Source organism: Oncorhynchus keta, chromosome 2 (assembly GCF_023373465.1).
Source record: "Oncorhynchus keta strain PuntledgeMale-10-30-2019 chromosome 2, Oket_V2, whole genome shotgun sequence".
Classification (NCBI taxonomy): Eukaryota; Metazoa; Chordata; class Actinopteri; order Salmoniformes; family Salmonidae; genus Oncorhynchus; species Oncorhynchus keta.
Window position 1 is genome coordinate 38,239,051 of NC_068422.1, and position 15,858 is coordinate 38,254,908.

General features: G+C 42.3%; 1 protein-coding gene across 3 annotated transcripts in view; it reads right to left on the reverse strand.

The window, feature by feature from the left end:
* Positions 1-15,858, reverse strand: part of LOC118400147 (VPS10 domain-containing receptor SorCS3-like) — a 64,454-nt gene that overhangs the window by 10,877 nt on the left and 37,719 nt on the right. For all 3 annotated transcript variants that reach the window (XM_035796693.2, XM_035796683.2, XM_035796702.2), the window contains 6 exons: positions 12,024-12,113; positions 11,002-11,181; positions 10,593-10,739; positions 6,479-6,581; positions 6,116-6,192; positions 5,899-5,993 (listed from right to left, as the gene is read on the reverse strand). In XM_035796693.2, coding sequence (XP_035652586.1) covers positions 5,899-5,993; positions 6,116-6,192; positions 6,479-6,581; positions 10,593-10,739; positions 11,002-11,181; positions 12,024-12,113 — 692 coding nt within the window. The remainder of the gene's footprint in view (positions 1-5,898; positions 5,994-6,115; positions 6,193-6,478; positions 6,582-10,592; positions 10,740-11,001; positions 11,182-12,023; positions 12,114-15,858) is intronic.

Sequence of the window (15,858 nt, forward strand, 5' to 3'; positions counted from 1 at the left end):
GTAATCTTCAGCTGCAGGCATTTTCCCATGGGATTCAGAGGAGAAAGCACACTTCCACGAACGATATATCATCGAAGAGATATGTGAAAAACACCTTGAGGATTGATTCTAAACAACGTTTGCCATGTTTCAGTCGATATTATGGAGTTAATTTGGAAAAACGTTCAGCGTTTTGATGACTGAATTTTCATTTTTTTTTGGTAGCCAAACGTGATGTACCAAACGGAGCGATTTCTCCTATACAAAGAATATTTTTGGACAAACTGAACATTTGCTATCTAACTGAGAGTCTCCTCATTGAAAACATCCGAAGATCTTCAAAGGTAATTTATTTTATTTGAATGCTTTTCTGTTTTTTGTGACAATGTTGCCTGCTGAATGCTAACGCTAAATGCTACGCTAGCTATCAATACTGTTACAGAAATGCTTGTTTTGCTATGGTTGAGAAGCATATTTTGAAAATCTGAGATGACAGTGTTGTTAACAAAAGGCTAAGCTTGAGAGCTAGCAGATTTATTTCATTTCATTTGCGATTTTCATGAATAGTTAACGTTGCGTTATGGTAATGGGCTTGAGGCTGTAGTCATTATCCTGGATCCGGGATGGCTCGACGCAAGAAGTTAAAGTGGCTAGTGATACATATAATACATCAAATTTTTATTATTAAAGTAACTACAGATGAGTCTGTTGGCAGCAGCCACTCAATGTTAGTGATGTCTGTTTAACAGTCTGATGGCCTTGATATAGAAGCTGTTTTTCAGTCTCTCGGTCCCCGCTTTGATGCACCTGTACTGACCTCACCTTCTGAATGATAGCGGGGTGAACAGGCAGTGGCTCGGATGGTTGTTGTCCTTGATGAGTTTTTTGGCCTTCCTGTGTCATCGGACGCTGTAGATGTCATGGAGGGTAGGTAGTTTGCCCCCAGTGATGCATTGTGCAGACCTCACTACCCTCTGGAGAGCCTTACGGTTTTGGGCAGAGCAGTTGCCGTAGCAGGCGATGATACAGCCCGAAAGGATGCTCTCGATGGTGCATTTGTAAAAGTTTGTGAGTGTTTTTGGTAACAAGCCGAATTTCTTCAGCCTCCTGAGGTTGAAGAGGCGCTGCTGCACCTTCTTCACCACACTGTCTGTGTGGGCGTACCATTTCAGTTTGTCCGTGATGTGTACGCCGAGGAACTTAAAACTTTTCACATTCTCCACTACTGTCCCATTGATGTGGATAGGGTGCTGCTCCCTCTGCTGTTTCCTGAAGTCCACAATCATCTCCGTTGTTTTGTTAACGTTGAGTGTGAGGTTACATTCCTGACACCACACACCGAGGGCCCTCACCTCCTCCCTGTAGGCTGTCTCGTCATTGTTGGTAATCAAGCCTACCACTGTATTGTCGTCTGCAAACTTGATGATTGAGTTGGAGGTGTGCATGGCCATGCAGTCATGGGTGAACAGGGAGTACAGGAGAGGGCTGAGAACGCACCCTTGTGGGGCCCCAGTGTTGAGGATCAGCGGGGTGGAGATGTGGTTTCCTACCCTAACCACCTGGGGGCGGCCCGTCAGGAAGTCCAGGACCCAGTTGCACAGGGTGGGGTCGAGACCTAGGGTCTCGAGCTTAATGACGAGTTTGCAGGGTACTATGATGTTAAATGCTGAGCTGTAGCCAATGAACAGCATTCTTACATAGGTATTCCTCTTGTCCAGATGGGTTAGGGCAGTGTGCAGTATGATTGCGTCGTCTGTGGACCTATTGGGGCAGTAAGCAAATTGGAGTGGATCTAGGGTGTGAGGTAGGGTGGAGATAATATGGTCCTTGACTTGTCTCTCAAAGCACTTCATGATGGAAGTGAGTGCTATGGGGCGATGGTTATTTAGCCCAGATACCTTAGCTTTCTTGGGAACAGGAACAATGGTGTCCCTCTTGAAGCATGTGGGAACAGCAGACTGGGATTGGATTGATTGAATATGTCTGTAAACACACTAGCCAGCTGGTCTGCGTATGCTCTGAGGACGCGGTTAGGGATGCTGTCTGGGCCGGCAGCTTTGCGAGGGTTAAAACGTTTCAATGTTTTACTAATGTTGGCAGCAGTGAAGGAGAGCCCGCAGGTTTTGGTAGCGGGTGGTGTTGGTGGCACTGTATTGTCCTCAAAGCGAGCAAAGAAGTTTAGTTTGTCTGGAAGCAAGACATCGTGGACCGCGACGGGGCTGGTTTTCCTTTTGTAGTCCGTGATTGACTGTAGACCCTGCCACTTACCTCTCATGTCTGAGCTGTTGAATTGCGACTCTACTTTTTCTCTATACTGACGCTTAGCTTGTTTGATTGCCTTGCGGAGGGAATAGCTACACTGTTTGAATTCGGTCAAGTTTCTGGTCGCCTTGCCCTGATTAAAAGCAGTGGTTCGCGCTTCAGTTTTGAGAGAATGCTGACATCAATCCACGGTTTCTGGATGGGGAAGGTTTTAATAGACGCTGTGAATACGACATCACCGATGCACTTGCTAATTAACTCGCTCAGCGAATCAGTGTATTCATCAATGTCATTGTCCGACGCTATGCGGAACATATCCCAGTCCAAGTGATCGAAGCAATCTTTAAGCGTGGAATCCGATTGGTCAGACCAGCGTTGAACAGGCCTGAGCACGGGTGTTTCCTGTTTCAGCTTCTGTCTATAGGCTGAGAGCAACAAAATGGAGTCGTGGTTAGATTTTCCGAACGGAGGGCGGGAGAGGGCTTTTTATGTGTCGTGGAAGTTAGAATAACAATGATCCAGGGTATTGCCAGCCCAGGTCACGCATTCAATATGCTGATAAAATTTAGGGAGTCTTGTTTTCAGATTTGCCTTGTTAAAATCTCCAGTTACAATAAATGCAGCCTCAGGATATGTGGTTTCCAGTTTACATAGAGCCCAATGCAGTTATTTCAAGGCCGTCGATATGTCTGCTTGGGGAGGATATACAGGACTGTGATTATGATCGAAGAGAATTGTCTTTGTAGATAATCTGGTCGGCATTTGATTGTAAGGAATTCTAGGTCAGGCCTCCGCCCTGTCGGCACAATGCGTGAAGAAACCAGGTTGCTCTACCGACTCTGATGACGTTCCCCGATTGAGACATTTTCCCATGAAATAAAGAACGTTTCAATCTCTGGAAGGCAGCCCTTGCTCGGATTTCGTTTACCTTGTTGTCAAGAGACTGGACATTTGCGAATAGTATGCTCGGGAGCGGTGCACGATGTGCCTGTCTACGGAGCCTAACCAGAAGACCGCTCCGTCTGCCCCTTCTGCGGCACCATTATTTTGGGTCGCGGGCTGGGATTCATTGTCCAGGGTGGTGGACCAAACAGAGGATCCACTTCAGGAAAGTCGTATTCCTGGTCGTAATGTTGTTGAGTTGACGTTGCTCTTATATCCAATAGTTCTCTCTGGCTGTATGTAATAAAACGTACGATTTCCTGGGGTAACAATGTAAGAAATAACACATAAACAAAACCTAGGAACGCGAAGTGGCCATCTTTTTACCTTCTTTTTTTTACCTTTATTTTACTAGTCAGTTAAGAAGAAATTCTTATTTTCAATGACGGCCTAGGAACAGTGGGTTAACTTCAAGTTCAGGGGCAGAACGGCAGATTTGTACCTTGTCAGCTTGGGGATTTGAACTTGCAACCTTCCAATTACTAGTCCAACGCTCTAACCACTAGGCTACCCTGCCGCCCCATCTCTGTTGGCGCTGGAAGTATGATACTTGCAACAAGGAACTCAAGTAATAATTGCAAAAGATGTGGCAAAGAAATGTTATTTTTGTCCAGAATACAAAACATTATGTTTGTGACAAATCCAACACAACACATCACTGAGTACCACTCTTCATATTTTCAAGGATGTTGGTGGGTCTGCTTGTCATCGGTAAGGACTGGGTCTGCTTGTCATCGGCAAGGATTAGGGAGTTTTCTGAGACAAAATTAAACAGAAGAATAAAGCAAACCATGAAAAACCTGGTTCAGTCTTCTTTTCAACATGGGAGATTAATTCACCTTTAAACAGGACAATAACCTAAATCACAAAGCCAAATCTATACTGGAGTTGCTTACCAAGACACCATTGAATGTTCCTGAGAGGCCTAGTAACAGTTTTGACATAAAGTGGCTTGAAAATCTATGGCAAGACATGCAAATGGTTTGTAGCAATGATCAACAACCAACTTGATGGAGCTTGAATTATTTTGAAGTGTAATGAGCAAATATTGTACAATCCAAGTGTGCAAAGCTCCCAGACTTACCCAAAAAGGCTCAAAGCTGTAATTTCCTGCCAAAGGTGTTTCTAACATTCATTGTAAAGGGGGTTAACAGTTATCTGATCAAGATATACACTGCTCAAAAAAATAAAGGGAACACTTAAACAACACAATGTAACTCCAAGTCAATCACACTTCTGTGAAATCAAACTGTCCACTTAAGAAGCAACACTGATTGACAATACATTTCACATGCTGTTGTGCAAATGGAATAGACAACAGGTGGAAATTATGGGCAATTAGCAAGACACCCCCAATAAAGGAGTGGTTCTGCAGGTGGTGACCACAGACCACTTCTCAGTTCCTATGCTTCCTGGCTGATGTTTTGGTCACTTTTGAATGCTGGCGGTGTTTCATTCTTGTGGTAGCATGAGACGGAGTCTACAACCCACACAAGTGGCTCAGGTAGTGCAGCTCATCCAGGATGGAACAACAATGCGAGCTGTGGCAAGAAGGTTTGCTGTGTCTGTCAGCGTAGTGTCCAGAGCATGGAGGCGCTACCAGGAGACAGCTACCAGGAGATACGATGGCCCGACGTCCACAGGTGGGGGTTGTGCTTACAGCCCAACACCGTGCAGGACGTTTGGCATTTGCCAGAGAACACCAAGATTGGCAAATTCGCCACTGGCGCCCTGTGCTCTTCACAGATGAAAGCAAGTTCACACTGAGCACATGTGACAGAGGTGACAGAGTCTGGAGATGCGGTGGAGAACGTTCTGCTGACTGCAACATCCTCCAGCATGACCGGTTTGGCGGTGGGTCAGTCATGGTGTGGGGTGGCATTTCTTTGGGGGGCCGCACAGCCCTCCATGTGCTCGCCAGAGGAAGCCTGACTGCCATTAGGTACCGAGATGAGATCCTCGACCCCTTGTGAGACCATATGCTGGTGCGGTTGGTTCCTCCTAATGCAAGACAATGCTAGACCTCATATGGCTGGAGTGTGTCAGCAGTTCCTCCAAGAGGAAGGCATTGATGCTATGGACTGGCCCGCCCGTTCCCCAGACCTGAATCCATTTGAGCACATCTGGGACATCTGGGACATCTCGCTCCATCCACCAACGCCACATTGCACCACAGACTGTCCAGGAGTTGGCGGATGCTTTAGTCCAGGTCTGGGAGGAGATCCCTCAGGAGACCATTCGCCACCTCATCAGGAGCATGCACAGGCGTTGTAGGGAGGTCATACAGACACGTGGAGGCCACACACACTACTGAGCCTAATTTTGACTTGTTTTAAGGACATTACATCAAAGTTGGATCAGCATGTTGTGTGGTTTTCCACTTTAACTCCAAATCCAGACCTCCATGGGTTGATACATTTGATTTCCATTGATAATTTTTGTGTGATTTTGTTGTCAGCACATTCAACTATGTAAAGAAAAAATTATTTAATAAGAATATTTCATTCATTCAGATCTAGGATGTGTTTTGAGCAGTGTATTACGGTTTTATTTTTCATAAATGTTTACTAAATGTTAGAATTATTATTCTACATTTGGGAGTATTAAATTCATTTTTTATCCCACTTTGTAACACAACAAAACATGGAAAAAGTCAAAGGGTGTGAATACTTTCTGAAGGCACTGTACTCTACAGTATAATTACAATGAACTTACCATATGTGCCGGATGGGTACTGTTGCAACTAAAGACACTGCAACTAAAGCACCTCCATTGTCAAGAAACCAAACACCAAGTTCTTCTTCAAATATCTAATAAAAAGTAGAAGACAATAAACATATGATTTACATCAACAGTTTTTCATATTCATAATGCATATTTAGGAAAAACGGACTGAAGTCGGAGCCCATTTTGAGGCAAAGATGGGTCTCACCTGTCTCCAGCTATTGCCAGCATCAGATGTTATAAACATTCCAAGGCTAGTGGAGGACAACTCTGTACCAATGTTGCCTGGGAAAAAAAGAAAATATGAATTCATATACCGGTATATTTCCATAGTAAAGATACATATTTGCAAAAATAAACGATCATAACGTTATCATAGCTATGCAGCACCTTCTATTTTAGAGGACTTGATCCCATTATGAACACTTTTATTAATCTGTATTCTATTTGAAGATTTCTACAGTACCACACATAAGAGCTTGCACAACGTTAACAGCTGTGCCTGTCTTGACAATTTTGTTGCTAGAACACAAATATCATGCAGTATAAACCTTTTCAGCTTCTGTCCTACCTGTGGCTACGATGATCCCTGGTGCTGAGTCCTTACTGAAGATGCGTCCAGGCAGGTAAGGGTTCACAGGCATATCCAGGTGCAGATGCAGAGAACAAAATGGCTGCCAAAACAAACACAATGGATTCCATTGAGACATAAGCCTAAACATTGACAACCCGTTTTTCATGGCCTTTCTTGAGTAAGGCAGCTCCAAAATGCAGGTGTTTCAGCCTTTCTCAGTGCTTTCTGCAGTGGTAGGGCGGCCGGCGGAAAATACGGAGCGCAGGGGTTGGTAATATTCTCTAGTTGCGCCATGATTGGCTTAGTGTTCTGTCACTCATGGGGACACTACATCACCACAAAATCTACGGGTAGAGCTTAAAAAAAAATTCAAGCCCCATGGGTGCTGCCATTGAGTTACATTAGAAGTGCCCATCGAAGAATTCTCAAGATAATTGGCCACAGATAAAAGGACGTCAAATCACGTTCTATAGTAGCTTTGATAATACTTCCAAAATATTAGCTAGCAAGCTAGCAGACAAACTACTGGAAAATCCTTTTCATCCCTTGTCATATGAAGATAAATAATGAAAATCACAGATAAAACTAATCGGTGTTCGTTGGCCATTGGACATAAACATTACACAACAAGTTGGAAATCGCAAATTCAACCATGAGGGGTTTAGATGGAATCAGTGGCTAACTGCAAGCAATCACTAGCCTGCTATTTATTGGAGTGGGTGTGTGGTCCAAGTTTGGGTTTAAGAGTCTCTTTTCAAAGCTTAAAAGGATAAACATTCAATATTGGCCATGCTGTCAATCCAGCATGACTTCTGCCACACTCAAAACAACTGGAAATCTCAGAATTCAATGAGTTCAAGACAACTGGGAACTCTGAAAAAACTCGCTCCGACTGGGAAAATAAGTTTGGAACAGTCATCCAACTCAGAATTGAAAGTCGGGAACTCAGGGCTCTTTCTCGAGCCTCGACGTGAAGATCACTGACGTCATCATGATTCAACCTTGTTTTTTTCCAAAGTTGGCAGTTGTCTTGAAAGCACCATCAATTCAGAGAATTCCAGACTTTGATGACAAAATATGCACACAAAGTACTGCCGCGCCTGTTCCTGCTCAAGTGAGTCCAGAAATGTTTTCTGCCCTACCAAGCAAAAAGGCAGTAACTGCTCATTTGGTCGAAAATTAGTTGTTATTTTTGCAACATGAAATACATGCTTAATCATGTGTACACGTATCCTACCTCCATTGTATTGTGTTTTGGTGAAAATGGGGGTCATATTAGCAGTACCTGTACTAGGTCACTGTGAAACTAAGGTAAATAAAAGCAATTTTTCTCAGTTCCACTCTATGAGCAGTTACTGCCTTTTTGCTTGGTAGGTCAGTATTGTATATATTGTAAGAGCTTTCATTGTCTGCTTACATGCCCCATTTATTTATCCTACCATTCTGACTTGGTGTACAGGGAGAATACTGTAAAAAATGGCCCTTGTTCTGAATTCTGTCACTGTACATTTCAAAAGTCCTAGCTCGCTCATGAACGTTTTATTAGAAATTACGGATTTCTGCTTGTCGTCCCCTTATGCTATAGATTTTACATCTCAATTGTCAGTAGAAACCAAATATGTTTAAGCAAGTCAGCCTTATCAGTTTTTTTAAAAAGGTAGTAAATGAGGCTTAATGAACTGTTTCGCTCTGCTGATAGCCAGGTGTGGCAGTGGTAAGGTGTTGGGACTGCTGTTGTGAAAGCTTTATGTAGGCCCTAACAGTTTGTGGGTACCGTTTGTCACCATTATAGCGCAATTAATGTATTGTTTAGTGTTGAGTTGTTTAGTGGCTTTGCTGGCATGCATCAAAACATATAATGTAAATCTTTCTTTGTCCCGCCAAGATTTACATGCTAAAATCACCACTGGGCCTAAACCAATACATACAATAAAATGCATCTTATAAGGATCTATACTAGGTATACCAAATATTAGGAACCCAGAGCATTTCACACGGATGCTGGCCCATGTTGACTCCAATACTTCCCACAGTAGTGTCAAGTTAGATTGATGTCCTTTGAGTGGTGGACCATTCTTGATACACACGGGGAGACTGTCGAGCGTGAAAACCCAAGCTGTGTTGCAGTTCTTGACACAAACCGGTGCGCCTGGCACCTACTAACATGCCTAGTTCAAAGGCACTTCAATATTTTGTCTTTCCCATTCACCCTCTGAATGGCACAAATACACAATTGTCTGAATACTTAAAAATCTGTCTTTAACTTGTCTCCTCCCCTTCATCTACACTTATTGAAGTGGATTTAACAAGTGACATCAATAAAGGATCATAGCTATTACCTGGATTCACCTGGTCAGTCTATTTCATAGAAAGAGCAGGTATCCTCAAAATGTTTTGTATACTCAGTGTATATCTGACTCATTTATATATGACTCTGTGTTCATGCTAATCTCTTTGAAATGGAAGTTTACAAAGACCATTTATGAAACATTTGAATATCTTTCACCAACAGATTTAAACTGGCTACAAAGGACATTGGAGCTGGCTGTTCCATTCTGAAGCAAACAAGCCATGTAATAAAAACATTATCCAAGGTGCAAAGACTAATCTGACAAAATTGCTGATACACCTAAATTGCTAATGTCTCTGATGTAATTCACCCAGAGGGGAGGCAATTTGTATGACAGATGATTATTATCAAGGCACAATGCGAGACCCAATTGCAGACACAGGAGGCAGATGGTTGGAGTCTTACAATGTTTATTAATCCAAACGGGTAGGCAAGAGAATGGACGTAGACAAGCAAAAAGGTCAAAACCAGATCAGAGTCCAGGAGGTACAGTGGCAGACAGGCTCGTGGTTAGGCAGGCGGGTACAAAGTCCAGAAACAGGCGAGGGTCAAAAGCGGGAGGACTAGAAATAGGAGAATGCAAAAAGCAGGAGAATGGGGAAAATGCTGGTTGACTTGTAAACATACAAGACGAACTGGCACAGAGGGACAGGCGACACCTGGAGGGGGTGGAGACAATAACGAGGACAGATGACACTGATCAGGGTGTGACAATTATATTCATTTTTCCTCTCAAATCCAATCCAATATTATTGGTCACATACACATGGTTAGCAATGTTAATGCGAGTGTAGCAAAATGCCTGTGCAGGTAGCAGGTAAGGTGGAGGTGATATGATCCTTGACTTGTCTCTCAAAGCACTTCATAATGACTGGAGTGCTACGGGGCGATAGTCATTTACTTCAGTAATATTTGCCTTCTTGAGTACAGGAACAATGGTGGCCATCTTGAAGCATGTGGGGACAGCAGACTGGCATAGGGAGCGATTGAATATGTCCGTAAACACACCAGCCAGCTGGTCTGCGCATGCTCTGAGGACGCGGCTAGGGATGCGGTATGGGCCAACAGCCTTGTGAGGGTTAACGCGTTTAAATGTCTTACTCACGTCGGTCACGGAGAAGGAGAGGGGGGTTCCGCAGTCCTTGGTAGCGGGCCGCATCGGTGACACTGTATTATCCTCAAAGCGGGCAAATAAGGTGTTTAGTTTGTCTGGAAGCAAGACGTCGGTGTCTGTGACATGTCTGGTTTTATTTTTGTAGTCTGTAATTGCCTGTAGACCCTGCCACATACGTCTCGTGTCTGAGCCATATTATACATTATTTTAGAAATGCATAATATGTGCATATTATGTCAACTCACTTTTCATATAAAAAAAAGAATAGATTATTTGAATGAATATCAAACATTTCTAACACAGATCACCATGGGGTGATCTGTCTAACTGCCATTTATTGTAATGTAACTTTCATTAGGGTGATCTATTTACAGTGATTAAGTTGTCAAATTGAAATATTTGAGGTTAATGTAGATTTTGAACCACTTGATGGACTGGAATGTATTGAACAACACGTCTAGGATGAGATTCCCCTACCAACCCTTTGCCTGACAATGTAGAAAAGTAAAAGGTAAAACTGATTAGAGACCAGGCATCTGCAATGAACAACTCTTACTATTAAATCAGCAAGCTTTCGGTGGGTTAAAACATTTGATGAATGAATAGTTTAAGAAGCAGTATCATCCACCCCAATGACTTCAGCTCACCAGGATGCAGTGCAGACTGTTTCCAGCCACATCAGTGTTAGGGGCTTGCAGCAGGGCCCAGGTCTGACCCTTGTTATAGGTCATGAAAGTCTTCACTTCATGGTCCACCAATTTGTTGGCAAAAAATATGCCGTTTATTCCTTCTACCTAGAATGACAATAAGCCAAACAGATGAAACAAAAGCGATATCACATTGAGAGAGAGTGTATGTAATTATTTTAAAGAACTTGGTTATGAAAAGTCATTGCACTATGCAAAACTACAGCCGAGATGAAATCATACAAAGGAAGTGTGCCTTCAGAGGTACCAAACAAACAGTACTTAACATAGTAATATGGTTGAACTAAGAGCGCCTCACGGAGGTCCTTCCACAGGGAGAGTGTCTTACATACACATACAGTAGATGTACCTTATACATGTCAACCAGTACATTTCCGCCTGGCTCTCTTCTGGTCCGGAGGTTCTCTAGAGACAGAGTGAAGTAGACCCCTGGAGAGTCTGAGATATACAGGCTGTAGGTGTCATTCTGGTTCCACTCCTGTACAGCCGCAAACACCTGCTTCTTATCTGTACTGATGATGTGCATGTCCTGTTTAGATGAGAGGGAGAGAGCGTGGAAGGGTGAATAGACAGGCGGGTAGATAATTTGCCTCTAAGAGTTTCATTCCAAAACACTATACATACATTTTCAGGAATGTTGTTAAATGAGCTTTTATTGTTGAAAGGAAATATGAATTGGTGTGATATGGGTGGGTCTTTTCACTATCTCATCGTGGCATGGGGTTGTTCAATGACAAACATGCATTTGTAAAAAAAATCTAACACTTGATTGGTTTCATTTCAGAGAGACAAATAATCATGTTTCTTTGCTAAATTCTATATATCCGCCTCACTAATAATATAGTATAGTAATATGAGGTCTGTATGTAAAACATTTACATTTGAGTCATTTAGCAGATGCTCTTATCCAGAGTGACTTACAGTAACTCCATTCATCTTAAAATAGCTAGGTGAGACAACCACATATCACAGGGAAATTGACAGAATACGAAAATTCAATTCCAGCTAAACAATGGATATATAGCATTTTGCAAAAAATATATATAAAATCTTAGATGAGTATTTTATACACACACACGAACATACCTATAAGCTATAATTTCCAATAAAAAATAACCCACAGATATGAAAAATTAGCGGATATAGTGTATTGAAAATAAACTCTTCAACTAGACAGTCAATAGACAGTCAATAGAGATAAATAACAAGTGAGAGAGTATCCGTCATCTGTGTGCTTCAAGATGAGCTGCTTTCTGTCTCCACAGACAGCAGTGTACCTCAGAGTGAGTAAAGGGAGGCTTCAGAAATGAAAATGTCCTCATCCTGCTGCTGTATTTATTGCAAGGTGTATTTGGGTAGTGCGATGCTTACCTTGGGAAGACAGTATTTGGGGAGTTGAATTTGTTTGAATGATTCCCTCATATAGGACACAAAGTAACTCGCCTGCCCTGACTTGGTAACCTGGAGAAGAAAAAAGGTCTTGCTTCAGTAGCTCTTGTGGGCGAGTAAGCACAATTCTCGCTTGTAAAGTTAATATTTGATTGAGTATATTAAAATCATCGATGTTTCAGGCATGCTGGCGTTCATTAGAATGAATCCATTTGAAATGTCACTGATTTAACACACCCATTTCATTTTACTCCACCTCGACTTAAGATCGTGGAAACACTGACTCACCCCACAGAAGAACTCTAGTCTTTTTCAGACCTACATCATTGGAATGAAACTACCTTCTGGAAGTCGAAAACTAGGTCAAACTTAAATCCAGTTCAGGTAGGTCGAGTTTAGACACTTCATTACAATAATTAAAACAATTATAATGTGGAAATCAATAAAAAAAATAAAAAAAATGTCCTGATGTCCTGCTAGCAACAAACACACTACATTAGAACTTTTATTTATTTATTTTATTTGACCTTTATTTAACTAAGCAAGTCAGTTAAGAACAAATTATTATTTTCAATGACGGCCTAGGAACAGTGGGTTAACTGCCTGTTCAGGGGCAGAATGACAGATTTGTACCTTGTCAGCTCGGGGGTTTGAACTTGCAACCTTCCAGTTACGCTCTAACCACTAGGCTACGCTGCCGCCCCAAACGTCTGGATGACTGTGTGATCACGCTCTCCGTAGCCAATGTGAGTAAGACCTTTAAATAGGTCAACATTCATTAGGGTGCAGGGCCAGACGGATTACCAGGGCGTGTGCTCCGTAGAAGTGCTAGGCAAGTGTCTTCAATAACATTTTCAACCTCTCCCTGACCAAGTCTGTAATACCAACATGTTGTTTCAAGAAGACCACCATAGTCACTGTGACCAAGAACACCAAGGTAAACCTGCCTAAATGACTACCGACCCGTAGCACTCACATCTGTAGCCATGAAGTGCTTTGAAAGGCTGGTCATGTCTCACATCAACACCATTATCCCAGAAACCCCAGACACACTCCAATTTGCATACCGCCCCAACAGATCAACAGATGAGGCAATTCTATTTCACTCCACACTGCTCTTTCACACATGGAAAAAAGGAACACCTATGTGAGAATGCTGTTCATTGACTGCATTTCAGTTTTCAACACCATAGTGCCCTCAAAGCTCATCACTAAGCTAAGGGCCCTGGGACTAAACACCTCCCTCTGCAACTGGATCCTGGACTTCCTGATGGGCCGTCCCCCAGGTGGTAAGGGTAGGTAACAGCACATCTGCCATGCTGATCCTAATGGGGGCCTCTCGGGGGTGCGTGCTCAGTCCCCTCCTGTACTCCCTGTTCATTCATAACTGCATGGCCAAGCACGACTCCAACACAATTATTAAGTTTGTCAATTATACAACAGTGGTAGGCCTGATCACTGACAACGAAGAGACCTCTCCCTCAACGTGATCAAGACAAAGAAGAGGATCATGGACTACAGGAAAAGAAGGGCCGAGCACGCCACCCATTTTCATCAACGGGGCTGTAGTGGAGCAGGTTAAGAACATCAAGTTCCTTAGTGCCCACATGGTCCAAACACACCAAGACAGTTGTGAAGAGGGCATGACATTGGCTATTCCCCCTCAGGAGACTGAAATGATTTGGCATGGGTCCTCAGATCCTCAAAAAAATTCTACAGCTGTACCACCTCGGACTACAGAGGGTTGTGCATAAGGCCCAGTACATCACTGGGTCCAAGCTTCCTGCCATCCAGGACCTCTATACCAGACGGTGTCAGAGGAAGGCTTGAAGAATAGTCATAGTCATAGAATGTTCTCTCTGCTACCGCACGACAAGCGGTACCGAAGAGCCAAATCTAGGTCCAAAAGGCTTCTTAAAAACCTCTTAAGGATCGTACCCTTTCTTAAATGTTCGCCTAAAATGACATACCCAAATCTAACTGCCTGTAGCTCAGGACCTGAAGCAAGGATATGCATTTTCTTGATACCATTTGAAAGAAAACACATTGAAGTTTGTGGAAATGTGAAATTAATATAGGAGAATATAACACATTAGATCTGGTAAAAGATAATACAAACAGAAAAACGTTTAATTATATATATATATATATATTGTACCCCCTTTTCCCCCCCAATTTCATGGTATCCAATTGTTAGTAGTTACTATCTTGTACATAACTATAGAGAACTAACAAAAATTATATGGTAATACAAAATGTAAGTTTATACACTCCCAGGAATGCCATACATGATGGATCATTAGTTTATACACTAACTTTCACACATCTAGATGGCCGGGAGGGGTGGGTGTCGAGCCATAGACAGCAGGGATTCAAACTGTAGAACCCAGTTCCTACATTTTAATATAGAAATTAATTTTATCAAAACAGAACTATGCACCATTTTATCTCTAGGACCCTCATGATGACAAATCAGAGCAAGATTACTGAATGTAAATACATAATTTACCTTCAGAGGTGAATGTATCAAACCAGTTGCCGTGATAAGTTTGTTGTTGTTATGCACTCTCCTCAAACAATAGCATGGTATTGTTTCACTGTAGAAGCTACTGTAAATTGGACAGTGCAGTTAGATTAACAAGAATGTAAGCTTACTGCCCATATAAGACATGTCTATGTCCTGGAAAGTTTTCTGTTACTTACAGCTGTCATGCTAATCCCATTAGCACATATTAGCTCAACCGTCATAGGGACACCCATCCTGTAGAGATGAACAGCTGCTACACCCAAGCCATAAGACTCCTGAACAGGTAACCAAATGGCTAGCCGGACAAAATGGCTCTAATGGAATAATCTAATCTATCAATGAACCGCATTCTCCCAGGGCAGATTTCTGAGGATGTTGTACTTGGCTGTTCCATCTCTCCCAAGAGACATTCGGGGTGTGTTGAAGACTGCTTATTTTGTTGTAGCCCAATCGATAACCTCATTATTCTTTGTCAAGTTAAATCCAACTGCCCCAAGCAATGAAAGTCACTAGAAAGTAATCTGTACTGCCACAGTTACCTGAAACGAGTCAGCTGTGTCCAACTGGGCTATTTTCAACAAAATCTATGAGGCTGGGGTTCGTTCCATCTCAGCTCCAATTCGATTCAGGCATTGTATTGGATAATTATTTATGACCCAGACAGTTACTAATTATTTAGAATACTTTGTTCATTAAATCATATTTTCAATTAAATCCATGAATTGAAAGAGTTGAAACAAATTGACTCACCACCGTACAACCCTACCATTTATCTTCATACGCACAAAGATGATTTTTACAGGCAAGATGCAGCGTTCATCATTAACACCCCATCACATATCTGTCTCATTACAAACTAAAAGAGAACATTTGCTGAAAACTTATTGTATGTCTTTTAAGTCTCAGCAAACAATTTCAACATCATATTATTAAATAATGTTACACCATAATTGAACCTGAACCCTAATTAGCACTGCAAAACTGTTTAAATTGATGAACAGCAACGCTGACATGAAAGACAGGCAGCTTTAAATGGAAATCGATGGCAACAGGAGAGAGTGATAATTAAATCAGTAATAATGATACACAATGCCTAACGCCAGCCAACTTCATGTCATCCTTGTTGGCAATAATGACAGCAAACTCCATACAGATTCCCTGCCCGATTACAAGAAAAGCCTTGGGCAGACGTGATAACATTTTTCAGTCGACAGAAAATCCTTCAACATCATAGGCAGCTTGGACAACAGAAAATCGAGACGTAAGTGCAGCAGGTGTTTGGAAGGAATG